This window comes from Podarcis melisellensis (genome assembly GCF_964234715.1).
Source record: "Podarcis melisellensis genome assembly, chromosome: 11".
Classification (NCBI taxonomy): Eukaryota; Metazoa; Chordata; class Lepidosauria; order Squamata; family Lacertidae; genus Podarcis; species Podarcis melisellensis.
This window is the reverse complement of record NC_138543.1, coordinates 42895993-42922475: the sequence shown is the minus strand read 5'-3', so window position 1 is coordinate 42922475 and position 26483 is coordinate 42895993. Positions and strand designations below refer to the sequence as shown.

The 26483-nt window shown below is 42.5% G+C and overlaps 1 protein-coding gene across 6 annotated transcripts in view; it reads left to right on the top strand.

Moving 5' to 3' along the window:
* The window catches only part of PARP8 (poly(ADP-ribose) polymerase family member 8), a 173379-nt gene that overhangs the window by 135070 nt on the left and 11826 nt on the right, over positions 1–26483 (top strand). For all 6 annotated transcript variants that reach the window (XM_081929646.1, XM_081929648.1, XM_081929647.1 and 3 more), the window contains 8 exons: positions 12643–12735; positions 16652–16777; positions 17935–18000; positions 20043–20110; positions 21139–21187; positions 24488–24600; positions 24911–24983; positions 25784–25853. In XM_081929646.1, coding sequence (XP_081785772.1) covers positions 12643–12735; positions 16652–16777; positions 17935–18000; positions 20043–20110; positions 21139–21187; positions 24488–24600; positions 24911–24983; positions 25784–25853 — 658 coding nt within the window. The remainder of the gene's footprint in view (positions 1–12642; positions 12736–16651; positions 16778–17934; positions 18001–20042; positions 20111–21138; positions 21188–24487; positions 24601–24910; positions 24984–25783; positions 25854–26483) is intronic.

Here is a 26483-nt window from a genome sequence, read left to right as displayed (position 1 = left end):
TTGCAGCTTTGGATTGTAAGATCCTGAGGGCAGACACCTTGTTTTGCTTCTGCTACACTGTGAAACGATGTGCATACTGATGACACTAGATAAAAGTCTGAATCATCCACATATTAACATCCCGTGGCTTTTAAAATGTGTTTGTGGGTTACAATGCCTTTGTTTTGGTTTGGTTTTATTACGCATTTTGTGTTTTCGTTTTCCATTTTTATGTTGTGAACCGCCCTGTGATCTTTGGATGAAGGGCATAATACAAATTTAATTAATAATAATAGTAATATATAAATAACAAAGAAGAGGCATGCATGGAATGCAACCTTAATATTCTAGGCCAGGCTAGGCAAACTCAGCCCTCCAGATGTTTTGGGACTACAACTCCCATCATCCCTGACCACTGGTCCTGTTAGCTAAGGATGATGGGAGTTGTAGTCCCAAAACATCTGGAGGGCCGAGTTTGCCTATGCCTGTTCTAGGCAGGTCTGAAGTGAACCCCAAAATGCTGTGCATTTCCCCTCTTCCCCCACCCACCGCCCCACCGCCAGGGAACAAGGGGAGGGAAGATCTCAATTAGGAACAAGGGAGAAATAAAGTTCTACACAGAGAACAAGGGTGGGAGCAGACTAGCAGTGCCTCCTATTCTCCAAGAGAAAAGAGGAGGCATGGGGGGAGTGCTGAAGAGGTGCCAGATCCAGCTTCTATGCAGCATGCCACAGCTTTTGCTGCCACTGTGGCAGCGGTGGCTGCAGTGAGTAATGCATTCCTTGGAAGCTGGATCTGCTGCCCCTGTAGATCCTGCTGCCTGAGGCAGACACCCTACCTTGCCTCATGGGTGGGCCGGCCCTGGTTCTAGGGAACAGTTCTCTTAACATTGCAACCATTTGAAGCTTCCACATATTGTTCAGATCCTCAGACACTTTAGCCCAGAATAAGCTGTACTGACAGAACCCATAGGAGTATTGTTGTTGTTGTTGTTGTTTAGCCATTTAGTCATGTCTGACTCTTTGTGACCCCATGGACCAGAGCACGCCAGGCACTCCTGTCTTCCACTGCCTCCCACAGTTTGGTCAAACTCATGCTGGTAGCTTCAAGAACACTGTCCAACCATGTCGTCCCCTTCTCCTTGTGCCCTCCATCTTTCCCAACATCAGGGTCTTTTCCAGGGAGTCTTCTCTTCTCATGAGGTGGCCAAAGTATTGGAGTATAGGAGTATAGGAAGCTGCTTTCTTCCAAGCCATACCATCCATCTAGCCTACACTTAATAGCAGCAGTTCTCTGGGATTTGGGGTGTGGAATATTCTCAGCAGCCCTATGCCAGAGATTGAACCTGGGACCTTTTGTATGCAAAGCAGAGGTTGTTCCACTGAGCGAAGGCCCTTCTCCGGTATGTTATCACCTGTTCCTTGAGATACTCTAAAGAAAAATGCTGCTAACTAAAGATGCTGAACTATTTAAGAAAAGGAGGTCATCGTGACGGTTAGTGTCGTGACACAGTGAATCTGCCCTCTCAGTCTCCTTAAATTATGTATGTTCTGTTTGCTAAAGTTCTTCTGCATGATTTCTGAATAATTTACCTAGCAAAAAAGGCATATTTGGAATAGTTCAAAACAGCACCAGCAACAACCTATGTCTCAGGCATTAGCATGAATGGTATACCAGATAGGCTGATGGAACTTTTCAGTAAGCGGGGGGGGGGGGGCGCAGGAATATGCCTCAATGCTTTCTCCATCAACTTGCAAACTCTCCTCTAGAGTGCCACCTTCTGTTGAAATCTCTGACTATTTCCCCCCCCCCCCACCTTCCCATTAATGTCAAAGAAGCAGGAAGGTTGGCAATGAAGCTCATAGGAACTTAGTTCAAAAGAAGATCTCTATCACGTCGCCTCTTAATCCTTGCTTTTCCAAGCTAAACATCCCCAACTCCTTCAACCATTGTGCATAGGAATCTCGATCACCTCGATCACCTTCCTCTGATCACAATCCAGTTTCTTGAAATATGGTGCTACTTACCCACAAGTAAGCTGCCTTGAACTCATTGAGGCTTACTTCCAAGGAAACATTTAGAGGAGAAATGTGTAAAATTGGAGGGGGAGGAGTTTTGAAGAATAAGCATACTATATTATTAAATGATGCACTCTCATAATTGACATCCCCCTCTCACAGAGTGTGGTTGTCATTTTTAAAGTATTTTAAAATAGTTTTATTTAAAATAATTGGATTTTTTTAAAAGAAATCTTCAGAGCAATCAGCAACTCCTTTTGAGTTGATCTTTTTTAAAAAATGGAATCATCTGACCTTTTAATTAAATAATATTAGAAATGAACGAAATGTGTCAAGATATGCATTGTAGAGGAGAGTCAATGTAGTTTGACAGCCATGTATTTGAACTATAAACTTGCATAGAAATCAGCTCAGTTGCCTCCTCAGCAAGTCACTCTCTTTTAGTTTCTGCCTTTAGCTTTAGGAGCATGACACAGATGTTACAAGTTCAATCCCTGACATCTCCAGGTAAGACAGTGAGAGATCCCTGTCAGAAACCCAGGAAACCCACAGCCAGTCTGCCTAGACTGACAATACTGAGGTAAAAAGATGGACCTGTGGTCTGACTTGGTATAGGGTAACTTCCTATGTTCCCTTTCGAATCTGTAATATGGACAGATGAAAACTAACCTACATTACAGGGTTGTTTTGTGTCTTATTAAATCACTGATTTGAAGCCCTTCAAATGCTCTATCTATCGCCTATCATCTATCTATCTATCTATCTATCTATCATCTATCTATCATCTATCTATCTATCTATCATCTATCTATCTATCATCTATCTATCTATATCTATCTATCATCTCTATATCTATCTAATCTATCTATCATCTATCTATCATCTATCTGTCTATCTATCTATCTATTCTTAACAAGCCCTTGAGAATCTCAAGGGGTTATAGCTGGCAGAACTACACATCAGCTTAATTGCAAAATGCTAACCTTTCTGCGACGACATTTCATTGTTGCCCATTGTGAATGATAGACTGTTTAGCAGCTGGTGATCACTGTTTTCCGTTGTTGGCACAATCTAGATGTTCCACTGCTTTACCGCTACCACAGAAGCTCCTGTCTGAATTTCCCTTAAATAAAAAATAAATGGGTCTGGGTCTAGATCAGCACAACTCTCCTGCAATCCCAAATTGCTCTGTGGCCACTAATGCAAGAAAAGTTGAAGGAAGGTCACAGTGGAGTTTTAAACTTGCTTTTATCTGTGATAAAAGCACCATGCTACATGTTACAGTAGACACACTTTTTATTATGAAGGAATAGCAGCCCTGAAGCCCCTATCCAGAATATGTTTTAAATCTGGATCAGGACTCCACACTTGTTTCCTACCAATCCTCCCATCTCACATTTGCCCTTAAAAGTTTTTTTTTTTTTTTATTTCCAGGGCAAATAGCACCAAATGGAGGGAGATGTGGGTTAGTTTGTTGTTGTTTTTTGCCAGGAAACGGGTCTGGGTCCCCAATCCAGATCAGGCAGATGAACTTGTCTTGAGATTCCAACTACTTCAAAATTGCTGTTTGCCAGCAAAATGCCATCCTTTGCAATTCAGTCTAATTATTGAAATGGTCAACCTCTAGTGCAGCGGTTCTCAACATGTGGGTCCCCAGGTGGGTTGAGAACCTCTGCTCTAGTGAGACATTTTCCTTCTCATCTGGACCTCTGCTCCCCCCCCCCCGACTTATTTCCCAAATTGTTTCTGTTTCTATTGTCGGAAAACATACTATTCAGCATATTTGAAATCCAGTGTCTGGAAAGTGTAGTCATTTCAGTCTTTGTCTTCTTCCTCGGACTCCCTCAGAAGGTGTTGGACTCTCTTGCATTTGAGGATTTTAAGTGGAGGTTGGATGGCTACCTGCCATGGATGCTTTTGTTGAGATTCTAGCATTGTAGTGGACTGGGCTAGATGACCCTCACGGCCTGTTCCAACTTCTATCATTCTTCACTGCTGGCTGGCTTGTGCAAACTTTGCACAGCCTGTCTTGGGATGAGATGCAGGATGTCACCGCAAAGCACAGGAAGGCGAGGGTGCGGGGCAGAGAAGAGCACTGAGGGCTGAGAGACAAGGCTTCTCTTCTGCCCTGCTTTTAGTCCTCGCATTTCAGAGAAAGAATCTCACTTTTGCAAAGTTGCATCTAGGCAGCATTTTTCTCTTCTGCTGGGAGAGTTTTCCCCCTCCTCCCCCCATCCGATGCTTTGAAGGCAAAAGGGAAAGGCAAATCCAATGTCAAAACATTTTATCTGAATTTGTAGCCTCCAGCTCTTATGCACTTGGGCTGTTTTATGGCGCTTCTGGCATAATGATGGGGATGCACTTTCAGAATCTGGAAGATTCAAATGTAATTTTCATGCTGTAGTGCAGTGGTGGTAAACATCAGGGTCGAGGGCCAAATGCAGCTCTCTGGGGCTCCCTGTATGGCCCCCAGAAACCTCCCCAGACCACAACCCTCAGTGGCTGCCCTGCTTTGCACTCCAAATATTTTGGCCTGGCTGGAATGTGTCCTTGAAACCTGATAATAACTTGCTTGCTTGGATGGGGGATAGAGAATGGTGTTTTGAGTGTGTGTAGAAACTAGATTCTCAAGCACGTTTTCGAAACTGTGGTGTCATGTTGAGACAGGGTTGGACTAGGACCTGGGAGACCAGGGTTCAGATTGCCTTGGGCCAGTCCCTCCCTGCCCCTCAACCTTGTCTACCTCTCAGGGTTGCTGCAACATGGAGAGAGGGTATGCCACCTCCTAGCTTATTGCAGGAAGAGTGGGATAAAAATGTAATAAATAAATGCAACAAACTACTTCCCCCTCACCCAAAGACAATGAAGCTGAATTTTCATCATTAAGAAAATGAGTAGTACCATATATATAAAACATTTCTACACAAAAAAGAAAAATAAATGCAGGGAAATTTGAAGAAACCTCTTAGTTCTATAGCACAGAGGGCAAACTAAGCTGGGGGGACAATCCTACTCTTCTTAACTTTGGGCGGTAACTTGAATATAGTTTCCTCTATTCGTCTCATGAAGAAAATGTCCTCATAGCTAAGGAACAGAAAGGGGATTGCCTTCAAGGCTGATACCCACTGCAAAAACTTTCTTAAGCAGAACTCGGAAAACTGTTAATGCTTCCTTTTTCTTTCTTAATGACAGTCGCTATGAGATTACCGTTCCTTTCGCTACACTATTTTTAGATCAATAGTATACTTTGGAGTGCCAGTTATGTCCTAGCCTTATTAGTGTCCTTGTAATCATTCCTCGTCTGAGCTTCATAAAAGCTTTGAGAAATTAACAGGATAAATTGGATCACTTCCTCCGATAGGATTGGAACTTTGTGTGTCTGTGTTTAATGGAAAGAGAATCAGAAGGCTATAAATTAGCACATGCCTTTGTGGCCGGGATATCTTGCCCTCCTGCTGTCCAGCATATCATTGAACGAATGTCACATCACTGCCAATGTTTCACATGCGAAAACAGAGACACGCTTGGAGCACATTGCCTTGTTATGAAACTCACCCCCTTTCAGAAATACAGATTGTTGAAGGCTTAGCGTCCTGTATGCTGCATTTGTTTGCTGTGCAATCGCCTGCCCTGCAGGGATTGAAAAAGCAAAGCCAGTGTGTGCTATTTTGATTCAAGGTAAATTAGAAAAACCAGCAATTCAAAACAGAACTCAGAAACTTCAGTGTGTGCAATGTAAGAGCCATAATTTGCATACTGTGAGCAGATATTTAACCATTCATCCAGACTAACTCAGCTACCCATCTCAATGGAATTCCGTATAGGCGAGTGGTCACTCTGTATGGTTTCCATGAGACCAGTGGAGGACAGGAATTCTGTCATAGTTCTGCCCTTTTCTGCCAATCCACTTGGTAGGAAACTCCTGCCCCATTAGCCTGTTACCATTCTAGTTTTTTAAAAATGGCAGACTAGTAATTTTTGTGGGCTTATTTATGAGGCTTCTTTAGTGTTCATGTGGATCAGGGGAGCCAATGTGGTGCTCCCCAGATGTTGGGGTGCTCCCATCATGCCTGCCTATGGACTGTGATGGCTGAGAATGATGGGAATTGTAGACCACCAACAGCAGGAGACTGCCATATTGGCTACTTTGGATGTACATGTATTAACGTTGATGGACACTAGGGATAAGACTAGCTGTGGCCTACCAAGAGGCTGATGTTCTAGAGATGTTGGAGAGGGAGCTGAAGTCTGAAGAATGGGACAGCTCTAATGAAAAAATTGAGAAGGCGATTTCCTCAGGTCCCACAAAGAATGGACACTTGAACAGTTCGAATATGACTCAGGGGTGTCCAAACTTTTTTCAAAGAGGGCCAGATTTGATGAAGTGAACGTGTGTGAGGGCCAACCAAAGTTGTTGACCTTTTTTTAGGATTGAAGATGAGCTTTCTTTAAGATTGAGCTTTTTTAAAGGATTTTACCCCAGTAAATAAACAAATAAACTGCCACAGGGGCCAGATTAAACCAACCAGTGGGCTGGATTAGGGCCCCGAAATGGACTTTGGACATGCCTGGATTATGTATATTCAATACTTTCTTGCACAATCTAAGTACTTTCCTCTCTCCATCCCACCTTACAGTATTATGTGGCCAGTGGGATAATTAACAAAAGAAACTGATGATTGAGTTGTTTACTGGGCTCCATTGTACTGAATGTGCCTCTCTTTCAAACCCACTGTGTTTCTGGCCACAATTCAAAGTACCGGTTTTGACTTGTGGCCTCCCATATATGGTTGAACTCCAACTTCTATCAGCCCCAGCCCCCAAATGCCTGAGACCAAAATACTGGAAGATTTCCTCCTTCCCAAACAAACCTTCCCAATTTCTGAGGTCATCACTGAGCTAAAGTGGATAAGTATCAGGGAGAAGACCTTCTTTGCAGTGGCACCCCAGTCATGGGACACTATTGAAAGACAGTTGTTTTGTGTCTGCTCTTCTATCTTTTAGGCACCAAGTTAAAACAAAGTTATCCTTTTGAGCTTTTGGGAAGCAATAGCTAGACTTTTCCCCTCGCTGCCTGATTATTGCTGCTGGTTTTGTTACTGTCATGTGGCGCGTGCGTGTTTAGATTGATTGCCCAACACAATGTAGCTTTTATCTAGCATTGTATTTTGGATTGCATTGCATGTTCGTGATGAATGGCTGAGACTGTGAGAAAACCACCTAGAAGCATTCGCGGTGCAATGTATGTAGTATAGAAAAAACAAAGTAGCTGGCCTCATTTACTGTGGTTGCGGGAACAGAAAAGTTTCACATTGACCTGTTTGGGTTCAGATCATCCATTGCATTCCTGAAATGGAGCTGATTGTACTTGTGAGCTGCCCATGTGTTCATAAAATGGTATACACAAAAAATGATTTATACCTAACATTAAAAATATATATCAAATTTGTACATATTACTTGGGAGAGAGCACTTTAGCCTCATAGATCTAAACCAGCCATCCCCAACCTGGTGTTTTGGGCAGCAATCTCTTCATCCCTGACCACTAGGCATGGTGGCTGGGGCTTATGGGTGTTGTAGTCTAGCGGGTGGCACTGTGGTCTAAGCCACAGAGCATAGGGCTTGCCAATCAGAAGGTCAGCGGTTTGAATCCCTGCTACGGGGTGAGCTCCCGTTGCTTGGTCCCTGCTCCTGCCAACCTAACAGTTCAAAAGCATGTCAAAGTGCAAGTAGATAAATAGGTACCGCTCCGGCAAGGAGGTAAACGGCGTTTCCATGCGCTGCTCTGGTTCGCCAGAAGCAGCTTAGTCATGCTGGCCACATGACCTGGAAGCTGTATGCCAGCTCCCTCGGCCAATAAAGCGAGATGAGCGCCGCAACCCCAGAGTCAGTCACGACTGGACCTAATGGTCAGGGGTCCCTTTACTTTAGTCTAGAAATACCTGGAGTGTACATCCAAGCAATACTAGAAGAATATCAATAAATAAACAGCTCAGGGTCACGTAAAACAAGATTTACAGGAATATTTTCAGACAAAAGCAGCCTGAAATAAATAAGTTTTGAGGGCCTCATTTTAAAAGCTGACCTTCAGCGGCCTAGCAGAATTGTTGCAGGAAAAGCTTTCCATAACAATGAGGCCATTATCAAGAAGGCCCTGGCCGATCTTACTGCTGGCATTGGGGGAATTCAGGGTGATTGCAAAGAATAACTCCCCCTTGCAATCTCCCTGCATTGCATGGTTTGCCTCTTTTAGCTCCTACATATTGACTGTTGAGATCAGGGACAGAGAACCCAAATGGATCCCAGAGTGTGTTTAAAATAATAAATTATCTACTGCCTCCATCAGTGCAACACCAGTGGGCCATTTCCAACCTGCCAAATGCCACTCTTTAACCTGCCTATATATGAAACTGCTGTGTACCAAATCAGCCCATCTAGCCCAGGTCTATTTACATTGAATGTCTAGGGTCTAATGCAGTATGTTAGCTGTCACCAGCTGCTGCTACCTGACCTTTTAACTGGAAATGCCTGGGATCAACTCTGGTATCTTGTGTTCAAAGCAGATGCAAATTTGGGCTCCTGCATCTTGAATCCAGTATGCAAACTTACACATCACCCAAAAACGAATTACCAAAAAACAGAGCAAAAGTTGACAATTTTTAAAACATAAAATATGCGTATGCTTTCTATGGATTTATGTTATTTGTTCGTACAAATTTAACTTACGACAATAGTAACAGGTTGCGTTCTGGATGATTGTAACACTCCCATTTGTCAAGAACGTGATCTGTCATTACTGTCATTATCAGTTGTATTTGAATCAACAAATAGAAAAAAAAAATCCCATGCAGATGCTTAGTTTATAGATGCAATTAATTTGAAAATAAATACTAGAATTTAAAGAATGTGATCTGTTGCTATTGTTAATAGCTGCATTTGAATCAGCTAATAAAAGAAATAAAACATCCAGATGCTAATTTATATTTATAGATGCAAATCTGGAATTAATTGCTAGAATTTAAAGAGATGCAATCTTACGCTACAACCAGGTAACCTGTCTGCCTGCTCAGCCTGCTGTTAACTGTGGATGGACAGCCCTTCAAGAAGGGGCTTCTCCCCAAATGAGGATCATCCTCTTTAAAGCCAGACACATGTCCACTTTGTGAGTTGTGTAAAAGAGATTTTTAGCAGGTGAAGCTTTCCTTAGCTGCATCTCCCTTAGCTACGGCCTTTCCCTTAAATGTTGGGCTAGTCCTACCACCATTCTGTCTCCCAGGGTTGTTAGCCATCCATGTTTAGGGGACAATCCCTCAAGGCCGGGGCAGGCCCACCCATGAGGCAAGGCAGGGAGACCACCTCGGGCAGCAGGATTCACAGGGTCGGCAGATCTGTCCATCAAGGAGCACATTGCCTGCTGCTGCTACTGCAATGGCACTCATTGGAAGCCAGGTCCGCTGCCTCCTTAGCATCCCCTGTCATAGTTTTGCTCCATAATGATCTAGAGCAGTGACGGAGGAAGGGGGTGTGGGGCTGTGGGTCGCCCTGGGTGTCATCACTGAGGGGATGACAAAATGACAAAACTATGAGTTTTTATGAATACTCATAATAGTAATTTGGGCTCACAGAATTTTTAGTTCAGTCAACAAACGTAACGAAACATGGCTGGTACTGGGTGCCACACTGTGGGGCCTGGCACATACCATGGAGCCTGCAGCGTGCCCGAGCCATGCGTCTCTGTTGGGAGTGATGTGGTGGCTTGGGTGCCTGCAGGCTCTGCGCTGCATAAAATGGCAGCATGGACTTGCGTCTGCCCTCCGCCTCTCCCTCTGCCACCCTACAGCTGAATGGGAGGCAGCAGAGAGGCTCCACGCAGCGCACCCAGCACCCATGGGTGGTTCACCCCACTCCTGGCCGCTGGCCGCGCAGCACCCGGCACTCGAGTAGCTAGCTACGCCGCTGACACTTAGCACTTAAACATACTTAGTTCCCACACAGGAACTAAGTAGAGAGAACCAACAAGGAAAGAGAGACAGTAAGTAGAAACCCAGGCTCCTTCTGCCCTGTTCTTATAGTCCAGAGCATGACCTTGAGAGAGAAAGATAACAGGACCAGTTTGAACAAGCTTAACTCAGCTTTTCTGAAGGAATAACCCAAACATCAGGAACCTTCAGTTTGTTTCCAGGCAGAATGGAAACTAACTTGTCAGCTAGAAACTTCCAGCTTGCACCAGCTTGTATCACACAGAGAAGTTTCCATAAACTTCTTAAACTGAATAGGAAAGATTTCTACACATTAAACCAATATTTTCTGTACCACCTCCATGCCGCCTCTACAGCGGTATCTTGGGGATCAAGAGGCACTGCTTGTCTCTCCCCCCCCCCCCCCGTTCCCAATGTAGATCTTCACTCACCCTTTCTTCCCTGGTGGAAGCACCGTTTTGTCGGTGGGTTATCGCTCCCATCATCCCTTCACACAGAGCATGACATTGCAGCTTGCCTCAGGTGCCAAAATATCTTGTCCAGGGTGATAATTTCAGAACTGGACCCACTGAAGCACATGGGCCAAATGCAGAGTAACTGATTGTATGCCTGAGGCACCTAAATAAAGTGTGCGCACGGAGCACCGCTGGAGGTAATAAACACACTTCTTCTTCTGTTACTAGAGTGCCATGCTACAGTGAATTGGATGGTGTTCAGCTTCATCTGCTGCCTAATTCAATGTAGCACGGCAGATGAGATAAATCAAATGACTGATGCCGTATAGGTCTTGAAAGATGATGGCTTTTCTAAAGCAATCTCTGTGAAAATATTTCAGTGTTGTAGTCATCGTGCAGTCATTGAGGTAAAGAGAGACAGAGAGGAGGGGAAAAGTTCCTGCAAACAAAATGGCTTAGATGCTCTCAAAATGCAAGGGGAATCTGCTGGTACGGACATCTGTGCAGCCAGGGATGCAGTTTTTAAAATTTATTTTTCTTAGAGCAAATCCCTTATTTCTTCCAACACTTGGCACACTTTCTTGTTTGGTTTTCATTTCTGCCGAGAGTGACCCCCAGATCAGAGTTAGACGGATTTGTCAGTTATCCTGACGGCAGCCAAAGGCATAAATGCATTGGCAGGATAAGTCATGGAGTGTTTTCCGTCTCCAGAGCATAGTTTTACAAGTAGCTGAGAAGTTGAACAGGAAACTTGGAAGTGCCTCTGCTTTAATCAAGGTTCTGCCAATGAAGGAAACCAGCAGAAATAATTATCTATATTGCCAGGAAGGCTCAGTAAATGCAGCCTGTGGTGAAATGGGATTCCGAATGGGCAGGCATTACTTTTTATGGAATGGCACGGAAAGTGAAACTAGAATGGAGGACTGAAGCACGGCAGATCCACACCACACATAAGCACATTCAACACACATTTAAAGCACATGCCTTCTCACAAAGCATACTGGGAACTGTAGTTTGTCAAGCATGCTGGGAATAGTAGCTCTGATGTGGCTCTGCTCTTAGTGATTTTCTTAGGGTTGGTTCATAGATGCTTTTGGACAAAAAAGTCTCAGTTACAGTTAGCCTACTGCAGTCTCTGGCATTCATTAAACACTGTGTCCTTACTATGGGTCATCTAGGAGCTACAGTACATTTCCCAAGGCTCAGAGGCCTAGGACACTGCTGCAATGACGTTTATTCCATGGTTCTGTGCTGATTGGTGGGAGAATGTGGAAGGAAAGTTGTTGGCCTCTGTGTGGAGTGAGAGCCCATGATAATACAGTGGTACCTCACAAGACGAATGCCTCGTAAGATGAAAAGCTCGCAAGACGAAAGTTTTTCATTTTTTGAGTTGCTTCGCAAGACGAATTTCCCTATGGGCTTGCTTTGCAAGATGAAAACGTCTTGCGAGTTTGTTTCCTTTTTCTTAAAACCGTTAATACCCAGGGAATCCGTGCTTCGCAAGACAAAAAAACTCGCAGAATGAAAAAACTCGCAGAACGAATTAATTTTGTCTTGCGAGGTACCACTGTAGTGGTCATAAGGCCCCTCCAGGTGAGAGCCAGGCTGACAGTGTCTGCAGCATCCCAGGTGAGAGAGGCAGAGTTTGAACCTTGGATCTGAATTATTGGAAATAGCATCATCTGGAGCCTTATGGATGTTTCGTATAACTACTTTTTATTTTTGTGTTAAGCATTAGTCTCTCTCCTGTTTAGTTTTGAGCTGTTAAATTAGATTGAGTTATTTGCATTGCTTCATACAAACCTGTATGGATCGACGGGGTTGTATTTCTGTATTTGATATTACTATTCTTTATAACTGTTAATTGTTTGTTGTATATATTTCATGAATTGTTACACGTAATGGTTCACCTGACATGTTGTGAGCTTCTTGGGGCAGAATTCTGTAGGAAAGTGCCATACAAATGAACATGATGATTGTGGTAATGATGATCATTCTTTTTTCCAAAAACTACAGAGACAGACTGTTGTTGTTGTTGTTGTTGTTGTTGTTGTTTTATAGCCTGCCTTTTAACCCAACAAGGACATATACCTGTATGTACCCCATGAAGCCCTTGCAGTATACAAGCCTTCATATGGCTGGGCATTTTCCTAAATTTTCATGAATGCAACTCATGCAGATTCTCTCTCTCTTTTTCCACCCCGATCTTAGCCTACCGTGTGTGAACGGGAGCTGTGTGTATTTGCTTTCCAAACTCTCGGTGTGATGAATGAAGCAGCAGATGAAATCGCAACAGGGGCTCAGGTAAAGTGAAACAAATACACTCTCATGAATAATGTTTGCACTGCCGGCTCAATTATTATTAAGCATCTTCCCATCATCCCATGTCATTTTGCTACATTTTATTTTCCCCCTGTTGCATCCAAAGCACTGAGGACTAATGGTGCTATGATTTTACTGAGCAGCTGGTATTTTCAGAAGTGCTCAAATTTCACCCTACAGCAAATGAAAAGTTGAGTTAAAAGTTCAAGCTTTCATTTTATTCTTTTGAAACTCTGCCTGCACTTGAAGTATAAGAAATCTCACATTAAACGCAGTGTTATTTAGAGCGGAGCCAAAATATCACAGATGACGTTTTCCTGAGAAAACGACTGAGACTTTTTTTTCCCTCAACCCTTCTAGGAAAATATCACTTTATCCAAAACCCTCCAGGGAATGAAGAGTATCTTCCAAGCTGGTTCTCCTAACCCCCAACGCCCACCCCAATTTATCTTCACAACAGCCCTAAGAGAGAGGTTAGACAGAGAAGTTACCCAATAAACTTCATGGCTGAGTAGAGAGATGAAGGAATTTCGATTTCAAAGTCTTCACAGTGACATGCACAGATTTTTGTGGAATGGGAACCATTGCCTATAGGCTCCCCTTGGAGCTCTCTGGGTACAACAGGGGTTGCCAGCCTTTTGGGAACTGGGGGACCACACATACAGCCCAACCTGTGCCCACAGACCCTGTGTTAGAGTGAAAGAAGCCCAGACTGGATAGTTCAGTCAGTAGAGCATGAGACTCTGAATATCAGGGTTGTGGGTTCAAGCCCCATGTTGGGCAAAAGATTCCTGCATTACAGGGGGTTGGACTAGATGAGCCTTGTGGTCCCTTCCAACTCTGTAGTTCTGTGATTCTATGGTGGCGTAGTGTCAAAGACCAAAAATTCCTGCCTGAGTGATAGCCCTTTCCTAGAAGATGGGAAGTCTACAGTATTACTCTTTTCCAAATTTCCAGATCTAATCAAAGCCATCACCTCTGATTCTATAAAGAAAGCACATTGTCAAGACAATTAAGAGCAGGGGCCGTTTTCCTTATTTTAGCCTTTTATTATATATTTTTTAAAATATTGTATGTTAATAAAACAGGATAGAACTTTGGATATGCAGAATATATTAAAAATAAATTTAAGGAACCACAGAAAGAGGGGGAAGGAAGTCAAGTTTTGAAATGTTAAAATTATTGAAAAAAATTAGAGAAATGTATAAACCTGAAAAGCATAAATAATTTAAAAAAATAAATAAAACAAAACAGGACAGCACAATAGATCAAAAGTAAGAATGGATCAAAAATTTCATTCATTGATTGATTATTTCCCTGCTCCCAGCATCTTAATACTAAAGCTGATACACAAGCGGATAAACAGAGCCCTGGCACAGATGAGTCTTGCTTCCCCAATCTCAAATCTTAAACCATTCTCTCTCTCTTCCTGTGCTAAGACCTTGGTTACTTGGTTACTATCTCAGTTTTGAATTCAAGCACGCTAGCAAGGACAGCTGAGCGGCTAGTTTCTACAGCAGACACCCAGATAAACACAGAGACTTAGTAGTCTCCAAAATGTCTCCATGAGATTCGCTCTGTTCACTTACTGTATTCATAAATGTGCACCAAGATGGTTCTTTTCTCTGGCTCTCTTTGGAGACTTTGATTCTCTGTTAAATGGCTAAAAAAGAGGTGAGCAGTCAACTGGGCCATTGGGTCTGTCACAATAGTGGTCACCACATTAGATAACAACATAAGAAGACCCACACATCAGACCAAAGATCCATCCAGTCTAGCATTGTTCTTGCGGTGGCCAACCAGATGCTCACGAGAAGACAAGCAGGACCTGAGTACAACAGTGCTCTCCCCACCTGTGATTCCCAACAGCTTGTAAACTAGTTTTAGAATTTCAGTGGGTCAAGTCACCTTAAAGTACCATCTGTCTACATTTGCCTGGAGCAGGCGTGGAAAACATCTGGTCCCCCAGATGTTGCTGAACTGCAACTCACATCAGCCCAGGTAAGCATGGCCAATGGCCAGGGATGATGGGAACTGGAATTCATCACCATCTGGAGGGCCAAAGGACAATAGGTACCCAGTGGTTCTTTGACTAAGCTGGTATTTGAATCCATATTTATTGGCAATTCATGCATTTAGTCTTCCTGCTGGGCAGCACTGGTGTGCTGGTTCACTGGCAACTAGAAGGTGGCAATCATTCCAAGTGTGCAAAGGAGGATGATGAATGTAGCCTTGATCTGCCTCCTCTTCCTGGTGTTTTTCCTTTTTTATTTCACTTATTGGAAGGATCATTATTTTTTTATTTCCCTCCAGAGATCTGAACATAAAGGTTTTAGAACTGGCATGAGTCAGAGTCTGTCTGGGGTTGTGGGTGGAACCAGAGGGAAGTGTTAATCAAAATCCATCTTCTTTTTTAAATGGGTTCGGTGAGTGAACTATTTTAAATCTAAGATAGAAAGACAGAGGGAGGGACTCTGAACAAAATCATGCATTTCTTTCCGTGCCATGTCAGAATAATAATATATGTGCAACTTAGACTTTCAGGATATTTGGCAGGTGATTTTTCTATCTTACAATTAGTTGAAATCAATCTTAATATCACATGGTCAAATCATTTATTTATTTTAAAGTCCTCCTTTCTTCAGAAATGGTCTCCTTTTAGAGTGCCATTATTTTACAGTAAGTTTACAGCTACATTTTGAGGAATCATTCTTTCCATGTGTTATGAAAGATAAGATTCTCAGCTCAGGACTTTATCACTAGCTGAGAGTGATGTTTTGGAAGCAAGCAAGTGAATGCCTTGCACGAACAGCTGTACAAATGCAGAGGGCTTTGTTCAAGTGATCAGGATCTGCCACCAACTATGTTTCTGGTCCTGTTGAATAAGACCTCCGTGATGGCACCATCCAGTCACTTAAGTGAATGAGTGTATCAGGAAGTGTGAACTTGCTGCCCTATGCTTATTGGTTGAGTGAGTGATTGGAATCCCTGAGGAATGTGGTGAGGAGCCAGCCCAGAACTAGCAGCTTTATAAAAAATGGGTGAAACCCAATTGGCCCCTTATGTCACTGGCCTACTGAGTTGATAGCTGCAGTATTACTTCCTAGCCATCTGCAGTGGTGGCTGTGCATCATGACATAGCCACCCCTCAGTCGCATCAACTACCGTATTTTTTACTCTATAGGACACACATTTTCCCTTCTAGAAAGTAAGGGAAAATGTGTGCGCGTCTTATGGAGCCAATGCAGGCTGCGTGGCTAAGCCCAAAGCCAGAACAGGGAGATGAAGCGCTGCGCAGCGCTCCTTCTCGCTATTCTAGCTTGGGGATGACTGCGCAAAGCCTCCGCAGGGCAGCGGGGTGAAGGCACCCCGCTGCCCTGAGGAGGCTTCAAAGGCTGTCCCCGAAGCCAGAACAGCAAGAGGCTATCCCTGAAGCCAGATCCCTCTTGCTGTTCTGGCTTCTGGGGTTCAGAATTTTTTCTTCTTGTTTCCTCCCCCCCACCCCAAACTAGGTGTATCTTATCCTCCGGTGCATCCTATAGAGCAAAAAATACGGTATTTCCCATGCCACAGCCCTACTATCCTAAAGTGTTTTTGCCTGTCTGGAATGTATCCTTGAACTCTGACAAGGCTGCTTGCTTACTTCATTGGAAGAAAGAGAGGGGTGTGTGAGACTGTGCAAAGCTAGTCTATTGTATATATTTACATTCTTTGCTCTGCTCCCGTTCCCCTCTGGTCATGCTCACCACTGGAGTATGGCCTCCTGAAGTTGCCCAATAGAGAATGTATCCCTCAGGCTGAAAAAGGATGAATCAGCCATGGGGGAAAGTGCCAAAGATATTATTTCTCGCAAAAAGAGAGAAAGAGAGACTGTGCATGTTTCCATTTTTATCTCCAGGTTGTAGACTTGTTGGTCTCCATGTGCCGCTCTGCATTGGAATCACCCAGGAAAGTTGTCATTTTTGAGCCATATCCTTCTGTAGTTGATCCTAATGACTCTCAGATGCTGGCCTTTAATCCCAGGGTAAGTACATTCTACATTTTATGGTTTTTGAGTCCAATGTGTTTTGAATGTGAATCCTTCTTCAGAGGCATGATGCAATATTAAGAAAAGGTATAAGGTAAAGGTAAAGGGACCCCTGACCATTAGGTCCAGTCGTGACCGACTCTGGAGTTGCGGCGCTCATCTCGCTTTATTGGCCAAGGGAGCCGGCGTACGGCTTCCGGGTCATGTGGCCAGCATATCTTAGCCTCTTCTGGCGAACCAGAGCAGCACATGGAAACGCTGTTTACCTTCCCTCCGGAGCGGTACCTATTTATCTACTTGCACTTTGACGTGCTTTCGAACGGATCACAGTGCTTAAAACAGTGCTGTAGAGCAGTTAGAGAGGGCTGGGGAACCTGTGGTCATTCAGATAATGACAGTTTCTGCCATCTCTTTTCCCTCCATAATATTTTATTAAAGCTTTTACATAATACAATAAGAAACTAAGCTAAATAAAAACAGAGAAAGAAAAAGAACGCACAGAGTCCTCTCTCAAAAAAAGGTCTTAAACCTTGCTACCTGCAGAAAGTGGTGGACCCTCCTTTCTTCTCCTGGCTTCTCACCCTGGGAGATATTCACTTCCCAGCCAATCACTCGGGATTCCTCCACCAACCAACCACCGCCCTCATGTGTGTGTAATCTCTGGACCCCAACATTGGCCCAGGGCAGAGGACACCAAAGAAGACAAAACAAAAGATTTATTTAAACAGATATTCTACCGGTCTGATGCACAGCTACTCAACAAGGCAGTTTACAAGCAGTGAAAATCACAACAGAAAATTATAACATCATCAGTGCTATAAAAACCACAAACTAAAAATGGAATAGAAGGAGCAGCTAATTCAATCAGGCAAATCAGTTATCACACAGTTTTCAACTTCAGTTTTCAATTCTGACAATTTAAAAGCCTCCCAAAATAAAGAAGTCTTCTCAAGCAAAGATCGGCCCATCCAAACCTCATTTGCAAATAGGCAGATGTTTATTATAGAACAATATCTGTAATGCATGGTATCTACGTACTATTGTACAAAGATTCCTGCTCTTTGTGAGCACACTGTTAGCTTTTTTTTTTAATGCTTTGCATTTAATCCATTCATAATCTATTGTGTTTAATCTATTCATTTGTTTCACCGTAGAAGAAGAATTATGACCGAGTCATGAAAGCACTGGATAGTATTACTTCAATAAGAGAAATGACGCAGGTAAGCTTAAAACTCATTTTGTTCCTTAACTGTTGGTAAGGTACATCTGTTTATGAGTTTGCAACATTGTTTGCGCTGTTGTTTTACTAGAGCCATACAAGAAAAGCCTATCAAAGTAATAGACTTTGAAAGTCCAGCAAGCTACAACATAAAATCAATGAACCAGAAGGCAGGCGCATAAAGCTCGAATGGAAATGAGCAAGAGTTACACAAAAGTATTTATTTTCAGCGGAGGCTGCTTAGGAGCAGTAGATTGTTCCCACCATCAATGGAATGGAGCAGTGATCAGTGGCTGCTCACTAAATTTTTATGTGTTTATTTGAATGCAATATGACAGCCAAGCCAAAGCCTTCTAAAGGGCCAGAGGTGAGGGGAGACATTGGACTGGTTCATAGCTATCTTAATTCTCATTGATGCCAATGGCTGTGCTCTGAGCATGGCTCCTCTCCGGATCCAACTCGATTTTGTGATGATCTGCTGTGATGATGGCTTTACAACTAAAAGTGTGCTTGCTTAAGTAAAAGGGGAGTGGGTTGGGGGTTGTAGTGTGAATCTTCTCAATACTCAGTGGACGCTAGTTTCTGTTATGTCCTTTTAAGTTGTGCCATAAACTTGACAAAGTGAATGTCTTGCCGTACACTTCATGAGTCCATAAGAATTGTACGTTAGGAGGGTACACAAGATTGCGCTGAACAGTTCGGTTCAGGTGTGATACATGATTTGTCATTATTTGCATGAGCAGCAGTGAATCTCAAGGTCACGTGCTCTCTCCTCCCGTCTCCTCCATCCACATAGCTGTGAAGGGAAGACTAAAGGTATCCTCTTCCAGTTTTAAACTAAGGACTTCTTGTGAACATCCAAACTCCACTGCAGGGGAAGCTTGGAAAGACTCTTGTTATCTCTGAACTGGTGGGAACTCTTATTTGTTAAGAAGCTGGGATCATAAACCAGGGTTGGATCCTGACTTCTCCGAGCAAACAAAACTAACCAGAGTTCTCACTAATTTATCTGTAAGACAAACACAGGGCCAACCTAAACAGGATGTAAAGGCATCTGATCTCCTCACAGTCACACTGGAAGGGAGTGAAGAGCAGCAGTTGAATTTGAGACTAAGTGCTGCTAGTATTGTGGTTTATCATTACAACCAAAAAGAGTAAGTGTAGACATAATCTAGTTGCATAGACAACATTTCAGTTAGAATTCTCCTGTAATAATTCTAGCATTTGATTCTTCCCGTGGTTCTCTTTAAACAATTGTGCATTCTTCCCTGAGCATGCTATCTTTACCTCTGTTTTCCAAGGATCCACTCATGTATTTTTGTGAAGGGTTATGAGTCAGTATGAAGCATAAACAAGTGAGCTGACCTTTACAAAATGGGGGTAAAGATAGTTTGTCATATGAGGATATCATTGTGAATGGATCTCTAGGGAGACTGGCTTGATGTCTGAGTCTTAGAAGCATCTTTAATGCTTTGAAAGTGAAGCCACTATTAAATGGTCCTTTTGGTGCGCATGAATTCTGGTTTCGAGAAGAATGGTTTCCACACCAAAAAAAGATAGCTCTGTCTACACTTGGCACTGAATTGCTTCCTCTGTTAGCAAGCTCAGGTGTTGAGTGCCAACAGAAATGCAGCCAAGGCAAGTCCATGGGGGGAAGAGAAGCTAACAATGCTTTAATCAGAGAAATGTCAAGACTTGCAGAAGTACAAAACAAAACAAAATCCCTTAAGGTGCATGCAGCCCCCTCTGAAAAATACCCAGCCCAATGAGAACTGAGCATGCTCAGCTGCAGCAGACTATTGAGTGAAAGTTGGAAAAGGAAACTGGGAAACTAGGGCTGGCTAACTGGAACCCTGAACAGATTCCCATTAGGAGGTAAGGATAATGGCAAGATTTTGTTGGGCGATTCCATTTGTTGTGCATATTGGTGAAACCTCCTGCACCTTTTCCGGTGGGGAGAGTTGCCAGAATCCACCCTAGCTTCTGTCGTCTAGCTTTCAGAATGTTCCCTTGGCTATCTGTAACACTGTTATTATTTCCTAGGCACCTTATTTAGAAATAAAGAAGCAGATGGACAAACAAGATCCGCTTGCTCATCCTCTCCTGCAGTGGTAAAGATCTCACTTAGATGGCATGCTAGGTGTTTGATGACATGATTCGTTCTTAGCAATCCCATTTGTCATGAATGTAGGGCACAATCCATCACCTCCTGTGAGAGAAGATCTTGCCATGTTGTTGCATGCAACATCTTGCAGCCCTTGTTGCAGCGCAGTTTGCCTGACTATTTGGTGTAATGGGAAGTCCATGCATACTTATTTATCCTGCACATTCAGCAGCTCCACTTCATTCATTGAATTTTAAGGTTGTTTTTTAAAGATGGATCTGGGCCATAGAATGGGCATATGGCAAGTAGGCGCAGGCTTCCCATTACTCGAAAGGAGTGCAGTTGTTGGGAAAGTTAAAAGCAACCCCATGGGGATGAATCATGTCATTCATTTGTGAATGTCAATTGAAAACGAGCCCCAGAAAAATGGGTCGACTATCCAAAATCATTTCACACCTGTAAATTCTCACTTGTTGTATACACAAGGAGCCTATGAAGTTAAGTGCATTCTGAGACATTAAGACGCTGATTTAATGAATGCGTGGTAAAATCCCCATTTCTGCTTGGCAGAACGATACAAATGGCCAAGCTATCTTGGGGTGAGGGAGCCAGACTTTGGGGGCTTTCCATCGTCTGTGTGGGCTTAAAATGGAATGAAGGTACCTGCCAGTACTTTTATAGGAAAACCAACCTGATAGTTACCTGTATTGTTTCATATACAGGGACCTTAAGGGCCACCTCTTCCAATACCTGCCTCCCTGTGCCCTAAGCGTTGAGATAGAGGCCCTTCACTATGCCCTGACTAATGCGAAGGCTCAGCTAATGGAAAGAAGAGAAATGGCCTTCTTTGTGTTAGCGCAGAGGAACACTCTGCGCCTCACTTGTCAATACCCTCATCTATCAGTGTTTTGCTGTTTAGGCAAGCTTTTCCAAAAACAAACATTTCTTTATATATGACTTTAGTTGTTGCTAGTGATACTTTAGTACTACAACAGTGGGATATCTTTTATATATATAATCTATTATTATTTTCAGGGTTATTTCAAGTAACAGATCACATATTGTGAAGCTACCTGTTAACAGGGTAAGTGTTGTGTTGGATCTTCTATAATTTAAAATTAAAACACTTTGCAGGTGGGCATATTTGTGAATCGATTGCATAGAGATGTAATGACAGAAATGGCCTTACCCTTACAGGAAAACGGCTGTCCTGAACAGGAAGCAATTTGTTATTTTTATTATATATTTTATTACATTTTACTGCCGGGCAGGAGAAGAGGTGCTTGTGGGATTGTCTTCTTCAGGGGCCAAATAAAGTGACCAGTCTTAGATACTAGGCTGGGGGTTGGAGGAGGGAAAGATAATCATAGAATTGTAGAATTGGAAGGGACCACAAGGGTCATCTAGTCCAACTCCCTGCAATGCAGAAATCTTTTGGCCCAATGTGGGACTCAAACTCATGAACCTGAGATTAAGAGTCTCGGGCTTGACTGACTGAGTTGCTGCTCCACCTCAGGCAACAAAATGTCTTGGGAAGCAATGAATTCTGGCTTTGAGGCTGCTTATTAACATTCAGCAGCCCATCACCCAGTACAATATACATTGAATGCTTCTGAATCCATTGCATCTGGCTATTGGTTTGGTCTTGTTGCATATTCAACAAGTCCTGCTGATTTCAAAGGAATGTCCATGTATGTGCAGTCACAGCTGTTCAGACTAACCTCCAGCCTGTTTGCTAGATGTTCATCCTACTGCTGCTATCAGGGAGCTGACCAGGAGAACAGGGCATTTACTTCCTGCAAACTTGCAAACGATTGTGCTGGAATTGGACTGAGGAACTTCATATGAAAATAACTAACTAAATAAGCAATTAAAAGACAGTCATTAAAATATCTAAAAGTCATAATCCAAAGACCATTTAGCACCTGTTCAGTTCCAGCCACTGCAAGTCAATTCTTGAAAGATTGGCAAAATTGGAACATCAGGAAATGTCCAAGTGAGTGAGTTCAAGAATTATAGTTTCCTCCCTGCCTGCTCTCATTATAGGCATGAGTTATATTGCAAAATAATGTTAGACCCTTCCAAGAGCCATTAAAATGAATGCATTTGACTGTGTGTACAACTGCAATCCTATACACCCTTACCTAGAAATAAGTCTCAGTGGACTTAACAGAACTCATTTTTTAGGAGATGTGTGTAGAACTGTTCTGATAAGTCCCATTTATTTCAGCAAGACTTAGCCATGCTTCACTTTTTCTGGGCTGCACTCCTGATAAATAAATCTCAAATAGGCAGTCAGTTGACTTCAGAGGATAGAACAAAATGTAATAGATGAAATGTTCACTTAGGCATGTAGCCTCCAATTTATTTTGATGGGTAATAACTGCATTGAAGCCATCTCTGTGCAGCCCACTGTTAATTAAATGTCTCGGAACAAGCCGTGTTAACTTAGATCATCTTATGGATTATTGGCTCTGTCTTTCAATATAAAGTATTCCATCCACCATCTGATAGCACTGGGTGATGATATGATAGGTTGGATGTAGAAATGACAATGGATTTCGGAAACGTTTGAAGTACAAACTTCCCCCACCAAAGTTTGAAAATCTGAGCTCTGTTGTGAACAGAGCCGAAACTCCCACCAAGCCAGCCAGCCACTGCTGCTACTTTCCACTGTCTCCCTGTGTCAACTTATTCTTCTAGGTGATGGGGAAACCAGATTTCTCAAGATACCATACATACATTGTAGGACTCATCTTTAAAGCCTAAGTTCTAGTAGGTTCATGAGCATCATTTTCTAGTGGAATTTGTTGGGCAGAGATCTGGAAGACCCACTCCTTCCCTACAGACCCTGGTATTAAGATCAGGAGAAAGGAATGCTCTTGGTAGTATCACTGCTCTCAGAATTTGGGGTGTGTTGTGTTTTTGAATTGCTCTTACCTGCCCTTGGACTTCAGGGCAAAGAGTAGCTAAGAAATCATCATCACTATCTTTTTTTAAAATTAATTAATATTTAAATTAATATTTTATTGATTTTTACAAATAATTTCCAAAAATCATATAACATACTTTCTTATCTTATACAATGTTTGGGACTTCCATCAACTGCATCTGAAGATTTTCCAGTCTTTATTTTTGGTATTACATTTAATACTCCTTCACTAATAATTCTTATCATAGTTTTCTCTGCAATATTTCGCATAGTCCTCCTTACAAAACTTCTTGCAATCCTACTAGCACGATCTGTTGATTACAATTGCTTTTCAAATAGTTCATATATTTACTCCAGTCCTCTGAGAATCTCTGATCCCACAGGTTTCGAATCCTTCCTGTCATCTTATCCAATTCTGCATAGTCCATTCATTACGTCTGCCATTCTTCTTTCATTGGTAGTTCTTCTTGTTTCCATTTCTGTGCCAAAGAAATCATCATCACTATCACTTCCCTATATCTCCATGCCAAATCCATTAAGTTAAGGGTCATGGGAAATGGCAGGTCTTGTGCAATTCAACAGGCAACAATGAACTCTCCGTGGTGACATTTCTGAGCATGCTCAGGACGATCTAGGAAGAGGTCTGCAAGGTGTCTGCTATAATGAGTGAACCTTCCTTCTCCCTGGTTCCCCCACTATGTGGCAGTGTAAGGTTGCTTTGAAAGGACTGGGAGAAGTCATTGGCATATGCCCCCCAAAATCCGGTTTTGAAAAAAGCTTTCTCAGAAGAAACCAGAACAACTTAGAAAGACCTAGGCTTTTTCTGAGATGTTTTGAAGAAAACTCAGAAAAGCATAGGGTGAGTCAGAGAAAGTTCACCCATTTTTAGCTGCATGCCTTGTCACAGTATAAATGATGTCATGGAGAATAGGAAAACACAAGAGGTATTTTCCTTTTTTCCTTGCTAGATTTTTTAAAATCTCCAAACTCAAGTTTTTTTGATAAGCTGAAAATAAAATGTTAGACGTAGGAGCTATGTGATTGTTATATCTAATGGGGTATTTTTTGGAGATTAGACTGTGGGTTATGGGAGTCAGGCAGGGTGAACCCTGAACAGTTTTCCATCTCTAACTCCCATCGAATCAACTGCTGTTGGCTTTTCTTCAACAAAAAATACAGATATATGGTATTCCAAGCATATTTTTCCTCGGGAATAAATAGCAATCAAGGGCAGGGTGGGCAAGAAAACAGTGCAAAGGAGAAGGAGTTAAGGGCCACAGAGCTAATTGCATATCAGGGATGAGGGGTTGCTTTGATCTTTTAAATCTTGTTTGCAGATCCCTCATTTTAAGCCTAGTTTGACCCTTAAAAATATGTTTACACTAGAGAATTCATGAGAATTAGAATACGTCCCTAACCTCTCTTTGCTGGTTTGCTCCTATTCTTTTTCAGCAATTGAAGTTTATGCACACCCCACATCAGTTTCTTCTGCTCAGCAGTCCACCAGCCAAAGAATCCAATTTCAGAGCTGCTAAAAATCTCTATGGAAGTACCTTTGCATTTCAGTGAGTATCCAAAGCTGCAAATTTTTAAAAAATCACCAGTATGAAATATTCTGAAAGGCATAATTTTCTTCTTCCAGCACATGGTTTTAGAGCAAATGGCTAGTTTTAGTATTTATTGTTATTATTTTTTTAAAAAAATTGTATACTGCCCTTCATCTGAAGATCAAAGGGCTGTTTGCATCATAAAAAATACAAATTGAGAACACAAAATGCATAATAATAATAAAAAAACTAAACACATTGTTTTTCATTTTGGTTTCTCTATGACAGTACTAATTTCCTCTCTGTGTGTTTTTCCCCCCTCTGAAAGTGGGTCACACATTGAAAACTGGCACTCTATCCTGAGGAATGGCTTAGTAGTTGCTTCCAATACAAGACTGCAGGTAAAAGTAAAACTGAAAAGGAAAATATATGGGTTGTTTCTTAAAGGCAGCTTTGGGTGCAAGACATTGAAGTTACAAGCTTATAAACAGCATTGTTTATCTGGAAGAAAGTCTCAGTAAACTCAGGGGTCTTTGTTTCTGAGTAGACTTGTATAGGATTGAATTGCAACACAAAGTAGATTCCAGGGGGGAAGCTGCAACCTCCCAGTTGTTTTGGGGCTACAACTCCTACATTTGGCTCTTCTGGCTGAAGTTGGTGGGTTCTGGCATCCAAAAACTTCAAAGGGGCCACAGGTTTCCCACCCATAATGCATTGCTTGATGTGTAGAATCTGCTGTGGCAGGTGTAGCAATGGCCACCAACTTTGATGGCTTTGAACAATGGCTTTTAAGCAATAAGGATAAGGGTCTCAAAGGAACATGGGAAGATGCCATGCATCAAGTCAAACGATTATTCCAGCTAGCTTAGCAAGGCCTGCACTGAGTAAAAGAGACTGTGCAAGATTTCAGACAGGGTTCCCTCCCAGCCCTACCTGGAAATGGCAGGGTTTGAACATGGGACCTTTTGCATTCAAAGCAGATGCTTAACCACTGAGCTACAGGTCCTTTGGGTACAGCTCTCTATAATGTTAGCCATTACAGCTAACAGCAGTTCAAATACTGTATACCACTGAATACTAAGTAAATTGAGAGTTTGAGATGAGACTAAAACAATTCAAATGTTGTATGCTCTTAATCTGCAGCAGGTCTAAGAACTGTACCAACTTAAGAATGAGCTAAAAGGTCCTTGTTTTGTTGCAGCTCCATGGTGCAATGTTTGGAAGTGGAATCTACCTTAGTCCATTGTCAAGCATATCTTTTGGTTACTCAGGTGATGTTTTTAAATCTCTCTATGTGCAGAGGGGAGTGGGATATGGCAGAGTGAATGTATTTTTAAAACAGAGAACCAAATGCCTGCTGAATTAGCCTGTGGCAACTTTCCTTCTCGTTCTATATATGGCTCAAGGCTGTGTTTGTTGGAGAGATTAAAAGATGGAAGAGGAAGGAGAAGCAGGAATGGAATTCAGATAGTCATATCTCACAGGAAGACTTTGTGGAGGCTGGAAGTTGTTGCAGTTTTCTGGCCCAACAGAGGGAGTTGAATCCAACTAAATTATTGCATGTGTGGAACAACTTTCACAAGCCCAGTGGTATTAACCCTGCTTTCCTTTACCGGCAAACACCCCGCACTGCCGCCATATCTGCTCAAGCAGATTTGAGGGACCTGCAGGGGGAGGAGATGGCTGCAAAGTTACATTGCACTCATTAAAGTTGTTCTGCATGCACAACAGTTTAGTTGGATACAGCACAGAGCATATTGTGGGAATGTTCAGGGATGCAGGAGAGGATATATTGTCTGATTATATCCTTATCCAACTTGTGTTAACAAGTTTCCAATATCAGCAGAGTAAAACATTCCCTTTATTTTAAGTTTGCAACGGCAGCGTTTGCTCGGGTTCGC